This window comes from Pavona decussata, unplaced genomic scaffold (assembly GCF_977016875.1).
Source record: "Pavona decussata unplaced genomic scaffold, jaPavDecu1.1 SCAFFOLD_246, whole genome shotgun sequence".
Classification (NCBI taxonomy): Eukaryota; Metazoa; Cnidaria; class Anthozoa; order Scleractinia; family Agariciidae; genus Pavona; species Pavona decussata.
The window spans coordinates 1-16,319 of NW_028145651.1; the positions used below are offsets into that span (position 1 = coordinate 1).

Below are 16,319 nucleotides of genomic sequence, written 5' to 3' on the forward strand. Positions count from 1 at the left end.
CGAGACCACGCTTTTAAGAGGGAACACCCCCCCCCCCCCCCCTGAGGACTTAAAAAGGTTTCGAAGGTTTCGCATCACATCATATTCCTAGCAAATCAGTAGTGACTCAGGTTTAAAAGTTCAGCATGACTCACGGTTAGCTGTCGAGCAGTTACTAGACTTTAACTTGATGAACTAATATACCGGTAGTTCACCGGTACAGAAGCTATTGAGTTCCTCCTAAAATAGTTTATTTAACAACTAATTTATAAGAATATCGAAGCTTATGCTTCAAAATTTGAAACCTAATAAAATATAATATGAATACATAAACATAATAAGACGCTACTAAAGATAACAAAAATGAAAAGGTCCTTGATAGTTTTATGTTCCCTGATCCTATTATTACAGGTAGCATGCATTTATGCAGCAAATATTTGACAACCACCCATTAGGTAAAAGTACTTGAGCCCATATTTTTTCTTTCATTGCTGAATTAGATTTTGGATTTTCAATATAACAAAAACAAGTATGTTCAGGTCGATTGCTTGGCGACTCAGTGGGCGGTCACTTAACTTGACTTCGTATTACAGCACTGATGATTGCACTTGAGATTTTTGTTGCAACTCCTTTTCTTTCATAAAAATCAGTAACAGTGCTCTTTTTTGCTCTTACTAATGATAGAGTTTCTTGCTGTTTTAATAATTATTGCCCGCCTACTGAAATCTCTTATTTCAACGTCATTAAAAGTCGATCCGTTACTGATTGGGAGCAAGACAAAGTATAAAACTTATCATTTGCACTTACAGATTAAACGTGATCGCAACTTTGAAAACCGCAACACAATGTTAAATACTCGTTTTAAGAGAACGAAACTGAGTCGATGGTTTGTTTGACGACAATTAACTACAAATAGGCGCTCTAATTAAAGCTTGATAAGGAAGAAAACATACGATGCAAAACAGATTGCGTTTTCTCGAGGCCGTTTGAAAGCTAACGACTTTAACTCACTGTTCATACTTACTCACAAAGAAGAATACCATCCGCTAAAGATTCACGAAAGTTGTCGCTCTTAAACCCTCGTCTAGTCACCTCCTTAAAATCACAAAAAAATTAAAAATACAGGTAGTTCTTTAGCTTCGAAAATTATGAAATCGCATAACGATGACAAAGATGATTAACGACAATGGGTCAAAAGAGGACGTATGCAAATATACATTTGATGTCAAAAAAGTTACAATTGCCGGCTTACCTGTATCCATCTTCTCGATTCGACGAGTGCAGGATCAGCATTAATGTAGCTCATGTATTTTTCCCGGAGTTTTCGTGGACTAAGAGCATGATCTGTGCCGTCCACTGGCACGCGAGCAGATGAAGCCATTTGTGTTGACCTGCAAGCGGACACAAACAGGCTCGGTGTTGCCTCAGTAGATTTCAAGAGCAGGCTTTCATATGCAAATAACCTAACTGGAGTGATAAGAAATGAATAAAATAATTCCTTTATATTAGATTTTATTGCTTTTTAAAAAGCTAGTGAATTGGCTATTTAATAATCAAAAACACAATATAGAAATCAACAACAAGGGTACTGCAGGGTTAGGTAAGAACTGATTTTGGCATTGAAACTTCAGACCATCAGGACAGACATGTTAAGAGCTTTTAATGCTTATGTAAATAGGTAATGTTTTCACGCGAAGATTATAGGCTACACAAAACAATACAATCAAAACTTTGCATACGCCAAGGTGATAATATCATAACGCATCGCTAACCTCAGCGGGCATTTATGAGTTCCAAACTAACCTTTATTTCATTTGTTATCTTATCATGCACTGTCAAACTCGATGAAAATACGTTTTCAAACACATCTGTTATTGGAAGTCCAATCGAAGTGGCGTCATTTTAGGCCAGTTGGGTTGACAGTTATCGCTGAGTTTGTCACAGTTCGCGTGCGCTCACAACTACATGAGTTACAGGTCACGCTAGCTTGCTACAGTGAATTTTATTTCCTTACTTGACTATAAATTCATAGTTTATGTATCAAGTTACAATACTTACAGACCACAGGAAGAAAAAGAAACTCAAAACGTTTTTACAAGGCAGTCCGCCTTTGATTATTTGATTGAACAAAATTCAAGTATGTTTTTCGTATCAGGGTTGGTATTTGAGCAAATCAATCTTTTTTATATTAATTACCAAGAAATAAAGATGTTGATCTAGTTATCCAATACTAACTTGATGTACAACGATCAGGAGCATGGAGAACAAGAATTCAACCTGAGTTAGATGATTGAATAGTCGCGTATAAAGGATATCACTGCGACAGTAATATGTTTAACTCGCTCTTTCAAACACATTAATGGAAACAGGATCAGAATGCTTCGTGGTTGTTCCAAGTACTGGTTACCTTTCGCTTTTTAAAGAGAGAACCAGCAATACCATATTGAAACGTACTGATTTGCAGCTTTCATTTGAATTGAACACACCGGAGGATATCAGTAATCCACAGACCGTCAAATGTAGATACAGCATAACAGACGATACCAGAGTAACCTACCGTTCAATGGTCACACCTTTCACAGACTCAAGAGATGGAACTGAACTGTGAATCAAGGTTTGAGTCTTGGAGAGATTTGGGTAAAAAAAGAAACGTAATGGACAGGAGCAAGTGTCCTCGCGTTGTAAAGGTGTCTATAGTTTTGTAGACGGAAGTAGTTTACATGCTTTCTCCAGGACTCACAACTGATTGAGTTCACGGTGAACAGATAAAACACGTTTAGTGTTGTCCAGATGGCCCGAGGCCGTACGCCATGTTTTCGTCTTAAATCAAGGTAGTCGAGTAGCAAGTAGATAAACGATGTTTTACTTTGGCCAAAGTTCCTGTCATTTTTTATATCAGTATTTTTTTACAACTTCCGGCTTAATATGATATTTCCATAAGAGTTGATCATCTATATATAATCCCGGCAGAAATTTTGTTTTGTTTTGTTTTCGATTTCTCGACCATAATTTGAAGTTGAATAGTTTGTCTCAGCGTCCTTCTATTAGTTTTACTAATAGAAGGACATAAGGACATAAAATATGTTTTCGAGAAAGCTTATTTGAAAAGCCCAGTTGTAGCCAGCGAGAGCAGACGCCTTTTCCGTGAAACAAAAGCCGCCGGAAAAGGTGTTTTCTCTTGCAGGCTAGCCCAGATGTAATATCGGAAAGTTCCTGGGTCATAGTTCAAGTTATCGCAAAATTAAAATAAATCTTTCAGCATCCAAAAATATCATCCATATATACATAAAACCAAGGACCTGGGTCATTCCGTTCATTTATTACATTTAACTATTAATTTTTGAATCAATATTGGGAATTTCCCCCAATTCCATAGTGTGTAATTTTCCTAAGATCTAAAGATCGAAAAACACCCCCAATTGTTAATTTATTGCTCAAAAGAAGAAGGAAGGCTTCGTCATCTGATGTCTTGATGTCAGCCGAAGGCATACGGCTGAATCTAGCCGGTGTTAGCTTTCACGGAAGTTAATCACTACCGCATTAAGTGAATTTTTGAACCCCATGAATTATCATGCCTGATGTTTAATTGATGTTTAAAGTCAGCAATTTTTGCTTTAAAGGGACACAGGAATTAGTCAGCTTGGAGTTTTGTTAGGGCAACCGTTACGATTCAGGAGATCACGGAAGTACTGGTGTCAATCGCCAAAATAATCGTGCAGTGAAATGTGATATGTGAGATCACGTGCTGATTTTACTATGATTAGTGAAGGTATATCCACTTCCACTAAAGCCTTGGTCTATATTTTGTTTGGACGGAACATAGTCAAGAGTTAGACTCTCTTAAAATCATTATTTATAAATCCATTTCGTATTGACATTTGCAATCTGCCCGCGGGCGTGCAACTGGAAAGCAGAAACAAAGTTATACACTGAACTTTTGTCTCTCGCTTGCCCGCCTAATTGCATATTTGTTTTGACTTAGATAAAATCCCTTTATCATAGTTTAAGCGTCAACATCGGAAGTCTCTGCGAAATAATCACACTGTGATGCGTTGCGGGAAAAAAGGCTGCTATCTTTCTCACGATATCAAATAAAAGGGTCTTACTTCAATTTAGCAGAGCGTAAAATAACATACTAACTTTTCTGCATTCCGTTTGTAAAGTGATTCTGTGTATCAGATTGCGAGCCAATTCAGTAGTCAAGAAGTCAACACAAACCATTCGTGTTGTTCCCGTAAATCTTATAAGTCTAAAATATAAAGATCTGTTTGTCGGTTGAACGCAGGCAGTTTTCAAACCAAAAAACAGTGTTTACCTAAAGGCTTGTTACACATCATCTCAAACAAAAGATATAATTTCAAAAGTAAACGTTATCGTAGTAGCGATGGTTTACGTTTGTAGTTATTCATCTTCCCTGAAGGCCGTAGTTGCCAACTAAGATCCCCACACGGATTAATGAATATCGCAACACTTACCAGTGGCTCCTTATATTGATAATGGACTCTTTAGAAGCCAGCTGATCTGTACTGAGCTCCTCGAGGCTGTAATTCTGCTTTGTTTGTATGCACTTCACTCATAGTCATCGCGTGACTGTGGTATGTTGAAATTGATATCATTTGCTACTAAGGTGGCTTGACAGGTGATAATTTACCTGACCCTGTAAACCCTACTGGGTTGTATTACATGTAACCGTCGCTTCGGGTCGAGGCTAGTAGTGATGTCATTTCAAGATCGATGATTAACTTTAAAAATTAACAAAGAAAAAAGAAAAGTTGTGTGACAAAAGGAATAATGCCGACAGCAACATGCAACAATCCTGTAAACACATCGGCGAATTGCACACATGGTTTATGGTGGCTGGATGACCTTTTATAAGCTGAATTCCGTAAACTGCTGCATCGTTTACAAATAACCGTGCGCCAATACTGGCGTCTCATGGCCTGTCGACACCCCCAGCAAAATTCAAAATGACGCATTTTAGCTGCAACATCAAACACGTGTAAGGGGATCTGAGGGAGAAAAGGTAGCTGAAGAGATCCGTCAGCAAAGAACAGTAATGTGCTCCTCTACATTCAACCGTTTATTTGCGACTAATTGTCACCGGTTGAATACAGCCAAATGAAAACTTGCTACAAATTAGTACATGCGTCAACAAAGAAAACAGAAAAAATATTTTGACAATGTTCAAATTTAACCCTCCCTCCCACCCTGGACTTTATCCGGGTGGATAAAAGGGGGCAATTTTCTCTACTGTGCATGTGGTAGCCTATTTTGCCTAAGGAAAAAAGAAGACAACAGGTGCTGATTAGATTCCAATTATGCAGCGCCGGACTAATGAGAACACACGATGCACGAAAATAAACGAAAATTCTTCTCTTCCTGCCGGCTACTTCCAGATATTCAAAACTGCAGCTCCTTTCAATCGCTAACCAGAATGGCATCAAAGAACAGACGAAAGTTCACCAGTTGTATAAATGCACCCTTTTGCCCCCCTCCCCCCCCCCCGCCCCTTCACCCCAGTCAGGAGCTCCTGCCCCAGTGTAATGACTGTGATGAGGCTAGTTCACCGTTAACCATTTTTGTTTACGTTCAAGTTTTTAAAAACTTTTAAAGCCGTTAATTTTTAACTTACATGCCGCCCGTGACATGAATCTTACTATCCGTTATATACCATGCTATATCATGCACGCTAGTTAAAAACATTAATCTTTTATGTTTACGTTCAGTTTTTTACATTGTAACTCTGGCCCTGAAGAAGACCAGTTATACTAGCTGAAATATTGGCCCAAATAAATAATCCCTTTGCCGTAGTTTGTTTTATTTACGCGTAAATTGACCTCTGACGCGTGCATTTCTACTACGCTGAGAGACCCGCCACGAAACGTATTCAGAACATTTTATTTGTCGGCGTCGTGTGGTCCCCTGCATTCAAACGTTTCGTGATGACTGATGGGCAGACCTTGCCTGCCTTGCTACTTGTTCCATGGCCACTGAACTCCGTCATGAAGGTTTGGCCAGGTAATTTTATTGTGGTGAAGAAGAAATTCTTAGTATTTACTTTCAAACTCATTCTCAACTCTTTGCGTATAGAGAGAAACTACAAACTTTAAATAATGCAATCTGGTTGTAGGGTTGACACTACGCGTACGGCTAAGGACAATTTATACATACTTATAATTTATACATACCTTATTGTAACAAACAGTAGTATCGAAATCGAAGCAGCCCGCTCGAAATACGACGCACAAAGACACCCGTATGTTGATAACGAGGCACTCGAACTCGAAAACGAAGCAACCTTACCGCCGCTCCAGTGTGATTATTCCAAGTCCAAGTCAGTAAAGCCAACCTCGTCCAGAGACTCGGAGGTCTCTGGGGTCGAGAACGGCAGAATATTTTAAAGCAAAAAAAGTTGTACCCTAGCCTCCCACGCAATCCTTTTTAGTGGAGTCGTATTACCTCCGCTTCGTGGGGTAATACCCAGGCCTGGGTAATACTAGTCCGGCTACACAATCAGGCCTTCCTAAGGGGAGGGGGAGGGGGAGGGGGAGAAGAGGAGAGAAAGGCCTGACACAAATCCCTTCTGAAGCTTGTGTCGAACGTCCGAATTTTGGACGTTGGCGCTGATTGGACGAAACACAAAAGGTTACGTCACACCGCCGGAAACAAAAATTATCGTGATAGACTAAACAGTGCAACTGTCGCTTGTTTTGTATTTTGATATCAAAGGTCATTTCTGTCATTTCTAGGTTACGAGTGCTGCGTTTTCTTCCCTTTTCCCCTTGCTCTCTTCCCCCTCTCCCCCCACCCCCCCCCCCCCCCGAAAAGCCTGATACTCAGGCACACAGGGATTTGAAATTTTTTGTTTTGTTAGGAATGTAATTACTAGAAACTTCTAGAAATTTATTGAGTGTTATCTGTAGACCGGTCAGTGCTCATGGGCTCCTGACCAGTCACGTGTGTGAAGAAAGTTGGAGAATGTTCTTGAAGAATAATATAGAATTGCATGACTCAGCATTGTTAAAAATAGAGTTTTCCTAATATCTGAAAACAGCTGAGCTTAGAAACTCCTGGAATATCTCTGATAACTATATAAGTCGCCCTCTAGCTTTGGTGACCCTAAGTGCGTTTTCGAGTTCGGGGTGCTTCCTGTTTCGGTCTTCGTTTTCGATACTATCTTATTGCAACTCTCTACAAGGGTTTTTTTCAGTTACAAAGTGTATGTAATTTCGTGATAGAAAACAGTATTGTTAAATTAAATTTCGCGGCATTTTCTGGAAATCGCCCTTGTCGGCCATCGGAGAGTAGAGAGACTGGGTGCGACTCACATGACGTTATATTTCCATATATAGTAGTGCAATGGCTGACAGCAGTAACCGGCTTTCCTTTTCACCACGTGAATTTCATCTTGAGTAGGTTGGTTCTCTTCGTTTGCCTATTTGAGTGAGTTAAATATTCGCTCCAAGGCGTGGATAAAGGGGATCTGTGGAAGCAGCCATGTCTGTTGTAGGATTTGATGTGGGAAATGAGTCCTGTTTTGTCGCCGTTGCCCGTGGGGGAGGCATCGAGACGATTGCCAACGAGTACAGTGATAGGCGAACACCGTAAGTGCAAATGTGAACGTACATTTTCGATTTTGGTTTTGTTGGCCGCATACTAAATGTCTATACAAGTCTTTGAATCATCTCCTCATAAGCAAGTTCAAAGCTACAATTACAATCTTTTTTGCTCCTATGAAACTTCAAACGGTAGGATGTTGAAATCGTTTAGCGGAAATCGATTCTGACAGTCGACAGAGTAAAAAGATATTCTGTTTTTATGCAGGAGTGTGGTGTCCCTTGGAGAAAGGTCCAGGAGCATAGGAACCGATGGAAAAAATCAGGTAATTAATGATCTTATTCCTACGTTAATTGTAATACAGTTTTCATGATCAGGATTGCCTGATATTCGCATTTTCATACAACGGTTTGAAGTACAAATTAAACGTGCAATGTAGTAATTTGTGACTGAGAATTGTACTCTTAAGGTTCAAGATCACTATTTGAAGATAATTTTTGTATTCGTATTATTTTCAGATGATATTGAACTTGAAAAATACTGCGAGCCAATTCAAGCGGCTCATCGGTAGGAAATTCAGCGATCCAATTGTTGCTGAAGAAAAGAAACGACAGACGTGTCAATTGGTTGAAATGCCTGGCGACTATATTGGTGTGAAGGTAATGTACACACGTGGATTATATTTCTCACGATAGCTTGGTTCATTGGGAGTGTTGTTTTGATATATTTGTCATAATAACTTAAAAGAGGGATGTTAAGGCAATATTATTTTATTGTAATGCTTAAATTTCGCTATTTTGAAAATGGTTCATACATATTTCATATGATGTTTTGGTGTGCATTGCAGGCGATTCAAAGTAAGCTTACTGTAAATGCAACTTTTAAAATTAATGTACACAGGGTTTTTTCAATAGTGCAGTTTTGCAGGATTTCTGTAATTTAAAAACAAATACTGCATAAAATTTACACTGGCACATGAAATGGGGCGCGCAAAATTGTGCCCAATGATAAGTACTTATGAAATAAGTAACTTCTCAAATAAAGTATTCAAAAGGAGGGTCCCCAATAGGTTTTTCGGGATCTGGGATTTGGCTTTTTTGTAGGTCGGGATTCGGGATTTTAGCAGAAAAGAGCGACGATATTCGGGATTAGAACTGAGGGATGGTACGCAGGATTTGACGATTTTACGAAGTGGGATGCGGGAAATGTTACTCTAAAGAAACGAGATCCGGGAAGTCCGGTGTCGAAAATGTACAATGAAGTTATCCTGGACGAAAAAAGAAATTTAAGGGACTTTGTCTTTACAGATAAAATTTCTTCAGTGCGCCCTGAGACCTTGCAGTTAACTTGAGCCGATAAGCCTAAACAAATACCACAGAGCCAGCGTACACAACGGCATAAAGGAACTAATTCAAACGGCTCCGAATGATAAGAAAAACCCCTATTCGGTAAATTTAAGTAGTTTCCTTCATGATCAAAATCAAATGGTCAACAGAGAGATCTCACCACATTTTGATCGAAAAGGAAAATCTCCCAGAAACGTACACAGGAAATTAAAGCACTCAATCCAGAAGTCTAAGGTACATTTTAAAAGCAACCAGTGGGGGTCGTGTTTGGCCTGTCACCTTTTCAAATATCTGTTGCATTCCCACGTTGTGGTGTAGACTTTGATGGCCTTTATCTGCACAGGCAGCCCAAGTTCGCGTCACTAGAGAGCGTGTAATAATTAATTTATGACTTTTGAGTGCAAGCAGCCATTGAGAATTTAAACGCATTATAAGACTTTGTATGAGAAATAAAATACTGTCGATTATGAAGTTTAAAAAACGCTAAATTTAACTTTCATTCAATAAAACGAATAAAACTGCCAAGTTCGCGGCGTCACTGGAGCTGAGAGCGTGTGATAATTAAGAGTCGATTTCTGAAATTATCAAAAATCGGGCGTCAGTCGTGAAATTTCGAATTCCTTTATATTTTGCCCATATAATCTTTATAGTGGAGTATTTTCAAAAATAACGTTAAAAGTTTCGTCAGCGTGTTATTTTTTTCGAAATCGGGCAAAGTTTGAAATACGGCAAATTAGCGTCCTTTTGGTCACGAAACTTACTGAAAATTACCCATTTTCATCTCGCTCGTACAAAGAAACGCGATGTCCTCTATTAATGAAATGTTTACAAAATATAGACACATCTCTCTTTTTTTTTTTTTTTTTTTTTTTTTTTTTTTTTTTTTAATAACCATTTATTTGCAAAAACACATTACTTACATTACGGGCTAAATACATCACTGGACAATACAGTATTCTACCAACAATACAGTGCTTACTGGTTACTTACACTTATCTACTAACAATACAAGACTCTAATTACAATTCAACACATATCAGACAGTAAAATGGCTTTCGCTCCTTACAATTACGGCTACTTACAATATATACTAACTTACGACTAAATTTAAACTACCTAATTACATCCAATCGTTACTTCACATTATGTACAGCAACATAGCTTACCGCCTACTTACTAATCTTCGTTATTAACTTATTGGATTTTAATTGATCATTTGGGACTGGAGGGCGTTCTTCAATGGGCTCCATTTCTTTTTAAAAGAATTTAGGGTATTATTATCTAAAGCGATTTGCTTTTCAATTTTCATGGAGTTCATGAGCAATTGTTTATATAGTTGCACCTTGGGTATGATGTTTCTCAGTTTACAGTTGTATATATAATGTCTAGCAATAAGAAGTGAGTGATGTAAAAGTAGATGTGAGACATCGTTAATTAAGCCTAAACAGAGAGTGGGAGAGAGAGAAATGTCTTTCAAATCTTGAAGGTGTTGGGATATCCATTCAAATAAACTTTTCCAGAATGCCTGAGTATGTTTGCAGTGCCAAAACAGGTGAACCAGAGTTTCAGTAGTTTCACCACAAAAGGAGCAGGTGTCGACTTGTTTTATACCTATCTTGCAGAGAAAGTCGTTTGTAGCAATTCGTCTATGAAGAAACTTAAACTGGAATACTCTAAGCTTTGTTTCTCTTGTACAGAGGAATGGTAAATAATAAGTTTTTTTCCAGTTAATGATCGAATCTTGAACTATACTCCCTTCAGAAAGCCATTTTTCTTCACTCCGCAATGGTGTGGAAGCCTTTTTTTGGACAAGGCGTCTATAAAATTCTTTGCAAATATTTGAATGAGACAGAAGAATCGCTATATCATTTGAAAGAGAGTTGTGTAAGACTGGTGAGCATGATTTCTTAAATTGTTTTAGCGCCGATATAACTTTAAAGTACTCAAGATAATTAGTTTTAATATTATATTTATCTATGAATGCATTATAGCTTAAGAAAGTCTGATCTTTGTTAAGTAGATCTTTAACTTCTGTTACCCCTGCCTTGAACCAGGCTTTGTAAAAGAAAGGTCGGTTCTCTATTCTGATTAGTGAGTTATGCCATAAAAACATAGAGTCAAAATCAAGGTTCTTCTCTCTGTAATTTAAATTGGTCCAGTGTTCGATAATTTCCCTCAAAAAAGGATCCTTTATGTTAAGCTGTAAAACGTCTTGCGGTTTAAGGTTACTTAAAAACACTGCTTTGCCTCCATGCTTCTGGAGGTAGTAATCAACGAAAAGCTTCCATTTCCCCTGATTATCATTATTTAAGTAACCTTGTATCCACTTCATTTTCAGAGATTCATTAAAACTTTGAACATCTATCATCTTGAGACCCCCTTTATCGTAGTCATTAATCATTTCCACTCTTTTGATTTTATCCCCTTTTTTATCCCAGAGAAAATCATAAAACAAAGAATTAATTTCTTTAAGTGCACCTTGATGCGTTGGGAGAGAGGATAGAACATGCACAATTTGCGATACTGCCAGAGATTTAATGATCGTAATTTTACCTAGAAGAGTCAACCTTCTTGCAGACCAGCTATTTAGGATGTTTTTTATTCTCTCGATTTTTTCGGAAAAATTATCGTAAAAAGCGTTTTTCTCTACAGTCGAAAACCAGACTCCCAAGGCGTAAACCTTTCTCTCAGCCCATGTTATAGGTTTGTTAGAGAGTAATACTGCATTTGAATTTTTCAATGATCCGATCCAGAGGGCTTCCGTTTTATCGTAGTTAACTTTCAAGCCGGATATCAAAGCAAATGCGTCAAGTAAGTATAGAGTTCTAGAAAAGGAGGATTGTGAGCCATCTAAAATCACTGTCGTATCATCTGCGTATTGCGAGAGTTTGCACTCAGTGCCCCGGATCGTGATTCCACGAATTTCATTATCCTTCCTTACTGTGCTACCCAATATTTCTGCACATAAAATAAACAAATAAGGGGAAAGAGGGCAGCCCTGTCTCACACCGCGACTTAACGTAAAGAAATCGGAGGACCATCCGTTGTTTTGGATACAACTGCTTATATCAGTGTAAAATAATTTTACCCATGCAATCAAGGATGTTCCAAAGTTATAGTATTTTAGAGTTTTCTCAATAAAGCTCCATTCTACACTATCGAAGGCCTTCTCGAAGTCGACAAATAATAGAAGGCCAGGGATTTGTTCTGTATCTGTGTAATTTATTATACTATCGAGAAGTCTGATGTTGTCTCCAATAAATCTGTTTTTTAAAAAGCCGGTCTGATCGTTGTTGATTATCTTTGGTAGGACTTTACGTACTCGATTAGCAATGGATTTGGCTGCTATTTTGCAATCACAATTAAGAAGTGTAATTGGTCTCCAGTTCTTTAAGAAATGAGCAGGTTTGTTCTTCTTTGGTATGAGGGTGATTAATCCTCTCCTTTGAGTAATTGATAGAAGGCCGTTTGCATATGCACAATTTAGTGCGTTTAGAAGATAATGATGTATGTCTTTCCAGAAAACCTTGTAAAATTCGGCTGGGAGGCCGTCACTTCCAGGGCTTTTGTTTGCTTCCATTGATTTCAGGCTTTCTAAGCATTCAGCTTCGGTCAATAGACCTTCGCATTCTTTTTGTTCGTGCGCCTCTAGCAACAGGGTATTTCCTTCTGGGAAAAAGATGTCCTCAAGCTCTGCATTAACTTGTGGATTGCAGGAAGAATACAGTGATTGGTAGAAGGATTTTGCCTCTTTTAATATCTCAGTGTCCGTCTTAATGGTACTATTGTCATCTAGCTGAAGGTTTTTAATGGTTTTTTTATTAAAATGTCGTTTTTCCAAATTCAGAAAATATTTTGTGTTTTTTTCTCCTTCATTATACCAGCGAGACTTGGATCTTATAATTGTTCCACGGGTTTTATATTTCGATATTTCTTCTTTCTGGAGAATCTTAATATCTAATTCGTTAGAAATGTTAGTTTTGTCTGTTTCCGAGAGATTGTTTTCTTCCAGTTTCTTTTGAAGAGATAATATATCGGTTTCTAAGCTTGACTCCTGTGATTTCATTTTGGTTTTCTTTTTCTTTGCGTAGTGAAGGGAGCTTGATCGAATTTGCATTTTCATAGTGTCCCAAAGGAGAACGGCGTCAACCTCTGTGTCATTTTTGTAATCATTCGCCACATCATTGATTGTTTCCTTGATTAAGTCAACATACTCGCTATCTAACAAGAAGGAGGTATTCAGTTTCCAGAAACCTGGTCCCCTAGGATTTTTATTATTTGCGAGATGTAGTGTTATTAGAGAATGGTCAGTTTTATAGCCAGGTAGAATGTCCGCTTTTGTAATCGTTGTACTTAAACTGGAACTGGTCAAAAAGAAGTCTAAACGACAGTGCACATCGGGTTTCCTCCTTCTCCAGGTGAATCGTTTGACATCTGGATTAAGGGCACGCCAGATATCTACTAAATCTAACAGGCTAGCAATGTACCGAACTTCTTTTAACGAATTTTTATGAGTGGTCGGGTTTCCCCCAGATTTGTCTTTTTCAACTTCCAGGACCAAGTTATAATCACCTCCGAGGACTATCTCTTCGCAGTCGAAAGAGAGAAGCTGATTGAGCACACTTTTAAAGAAGGTGGGGTTATCGTCATTTGGCGCATAAACATTTACTAAGGTCAAAGTCTTATCCTCTGTTTTGATGTCTACTATGACAAATCTTCCCTCTGGATCAGAGAATTGTTTCAGAATTTTGTGTTCAAAATTATTGTTAAAAAGTATACAAGTTCCGGCACTAGCACTTGAATAGCTGCTAAAAACAGCTGAGAAACCCCATTCTGAAGTCCACAAGATCTCTTTCTCTTTAGTACAATGAACTTCTTGAAGAAAATAAATTGCGTAGTTTTTTAACTTGAGCCAGCGAAAGGTCTCACGCCTTTTAATGGTATTCGACAGCCCTCGCACATTTAAGGAACAGATCACTAAATCCTCGGCGTAGGTGTTGATTGTAATGAGGTGTGGATGAAGACTATTGGTAGGATTTTCAAAGCGGTGAAGATATGCGTGACCGCTAACACCTTGCATAACGAAGCATTATTATTGGACGTAACAAGAAAAATGCATTTGGAGAAGCCAAAATAAAATACGTACGTAAACAGAACACGAAAATACACATAACAAACTACATAAAATTCATCCTGGGTTGTGAAGTACACAAAATGCAGTAAATAGGACCGGAAAGACAGACTTACATTAACGTACACGTAAACCAACAAAAAGGCGTTCGCTATTAGACTAAGGTCTTTTGATGATGGAGCCATGTAGCTCGATCACTTCAAAATCAATAGCGCGAGGCCCAATAAAAACTCAACTTTTGCAATGCGCGCCGTTCTATAAGGCGGTTTGGTTTTGGCTGAAAAGCGCGTCACCGCCCGCAAAAACAAATATTACATCTATAATATGGCGTTTGTGTTATTGGAAAAAGAAAAATAAATAAATATATATATATATGTATATTGTATTAACGGGGAGGAAATATATCCATTTCTCCAGAAATTATATCAGTTGTACATATTTATGTATATATATTTTCGAAATGATCATAATTACCGCTAAATATCTAGTGTTTTTCCTACTGGCCAAAGCTTACCTCGAATATACAATTTGTCTGGTTGTGCCTTACTAAAGGTAGCAGGGATTCTATTTTCTCTGGCCTTTCTGAATGTGTCCATTTGATTCTTCCTTCTTTGTACGATTTCATGTGGGAGGTCTTGATACATCTTATAAGCTGTCCCCCGGAGTCGTCTTCCTAAAGACAGGATTTTCTCGCAGTCTTTAAATCTAAGGAATCGCGCGAGAATTGGTCTTGACTCATCGGTTTTTTTCCTTCCCAGTCGATGAACTCTTTGTATTTCTACCGTATGGGCGTCTCGGAATCCCAGGTCAGTCTCAAGGAAAGTGCGAAGCCTTTGCTCTGTGTCTTCGTCGTCGTTGTCGTCTTCGCTGATATTTTCAAATTTTATATTTTCGCGTCTTGAGTACGCCTCCAGGTAAAGGTTCTTGGTCTCTACATCTTTAATTTTGTTGTCGAGATGGTTGTTTTGTCGTTCAAGCTCGTTTAGCTTCTCTTCGAGGTTTTCGCATTGCCTTTTAAGATCGTCGAGCGACGCTTTGTACTTTTCTTGACTGAAGCTCAGGCTTTCTTTCAAGTCGCTAATGTCGGCTGTAGCGGATTGTTGAAAGCTCTCCAGTGATTGCGTTCTCGCTTCCAGTTTTACGAGGGTATCCTGAATTTTGTTCACCGATTTCTCGATTGAATCGAGTTTTCCAAGTTTTTGCAGTCAAGGAAGATGCTACGTGTAGACATAAAATGCAGGTGTGGCCCCATACACCTTGCAATGTCTACTCTACTTGCTACTGTATCATAGATGGAACCTCCAGCCAATAATGTTAGCCTGTTGCTGTAGTTAGGAAACACTATAGTAACTGTCCACTTCGTTCTTGATATTTGCAAAGGTAAGTGCCATACATTAGAAAATATAAAGTGACTGTTGAAAAAAGGGCACTAAGCTGTTTTCTAAACGTCTGCGAGATCTCACGCGCAAGGAACCTCTCTCCCCCCCACTCCCTCCAAGAAAAAAAAACGTTTTCGAGCACGGGGAGTGTATATTTGGCTAGACGGCTGGTTTAGGAACTTGAAGAACTGCACATTTACAGAAGTAAACTACGGAATTGTTTGTCGTTTGTTACTTGTTCGCCTTCGTAGCCCGTGGGAAGATAGTTCGGTTACCAGGTCCCACGCGATTTTGATCACGCCTTAGTTTGTCAGAGTCACGCAGTTACAAGGATTTCAACTTTCTCCGTTTAAAAAGAGTTACTGGCGCTGCAGATCAGATCACTGTGGTAAGTCCTCCTTAGCGAGTTTTTTCGAATTCAGGGCTAGAATAAACTGCTAGTTTATAGCAATTTCATCAACATTTATACTGCGATGCGAAAATCACATAGCTGATCTCTGCTGTTAACCGAACTTTGACCTCTTCTAAGTGAATTTATACCATCTTTGCTTGATAATTCTAGAGTAATTGCCTTTCCTGTCTTAAAAACTCAAGCAATAGATGAATTAAAGCTTAGAAATACTCTGACTTTTGGTATTTCCTGACTGTTGTATTTTTGAAAGTAGCCGAAGCAGAATAATGTAAACAGTTTCCTATTACACAACGAACGGCAAAATGTGCCTAATCCTGACTTCTACATGTGTAAAAATGCATGAGTTGACAAAATCATACAAAATGTTATCCTACTAAGTTCAACAGAGAATAAGCTACTATTAGCAATATCTGTACAGCTTATAGAAAACATATTCTTTGTCGCAAGTGATAATTTAACAAAGGACTTGATTTGTAGCGTGACGGCCGTTGTTCGTTTCACAGGCTCTCCTCGTG

General features: G+C 38.4%; 2 protein-coding genes across 5 annotated transcripts in view; one reads left to right on the forward strand and one right to left on the reverse strand.

Moving 5' to 3' along the window:
- Nucleotides 1-106: 106 nt before the first annotated feature.
- Nucleotides 107-4,600, reverse strand: LOC146457113 (LIM and calponin homology domains-containing protein 1-like). Of its 4 annotated transcripts, none has more exons than XM_085092314.1 (3): nucleotides 2,537-3,904; nucleotides 1,232-1,370; nucleotides 107-1,074 (listed from the first exon to the last, which is right to left on the reverse strand). In XM_085092314.1, the coding sequence occupies exons 2-3, from the start codon at nucleotides 1,358-1,360 to the stop codon at nucleotides 1,000-1,002; spliced, it is 204 nt and encodes a 67-aa protein (XP_084948440.1). In that variant the 5' UTR covers nucleotides 1,361-1,370; nucleotides 2,537-3,904; the 3' UTR covers nucleotides 107-999. The 4 variants fall into 4 exon arrangements, with proteins under 4 accessions (XP_084948440.1, XP_084948439.1, XP_084948437.1 ...); XM_085092313.1 differs by having other exon boundaries at nucleotides 109-1,074; nucleotides 1,232-1,446; nucleotides 2,537-3,371; XM_085092311.1 differs by lacking the exon at nucleotides 2,537-3,904 and adding an exon at nucleotides 4,455-4,600 and having other exon boundaries at nucleotides 110-1,074.
- A 2,735-nt stretch (nucleotides 4,601-7,335) lies between these two features.
- LOC146457114 (97 kDa heat shock protein-like) overlaps nucleotides 7,336-16,319 on the forward strand; it is a 29,148-nt gene continuing 20,164 nt past the window's right edge. The window contains exons 1-3 of the mRNA XM_085092316.1: nucleotides 7,336-7,583; nucleotides 7,804-7,861; nucleotides 8,055-8,195. Coding sequence (XP_084948442.1) covers nucleotides 7,477-7,583; nucleotides 7,804-7,861; nucleotides 8,055-8,195 — 306 coding nt within the window. The 5' untranslated portion in view covers nucleotides 7,336-7,476. The remainder of the gene's footprint in view (nucleotides 7,584-7,803; nucleotides 7,862-8,054; nucleotides 8,196-16,319) is intronic.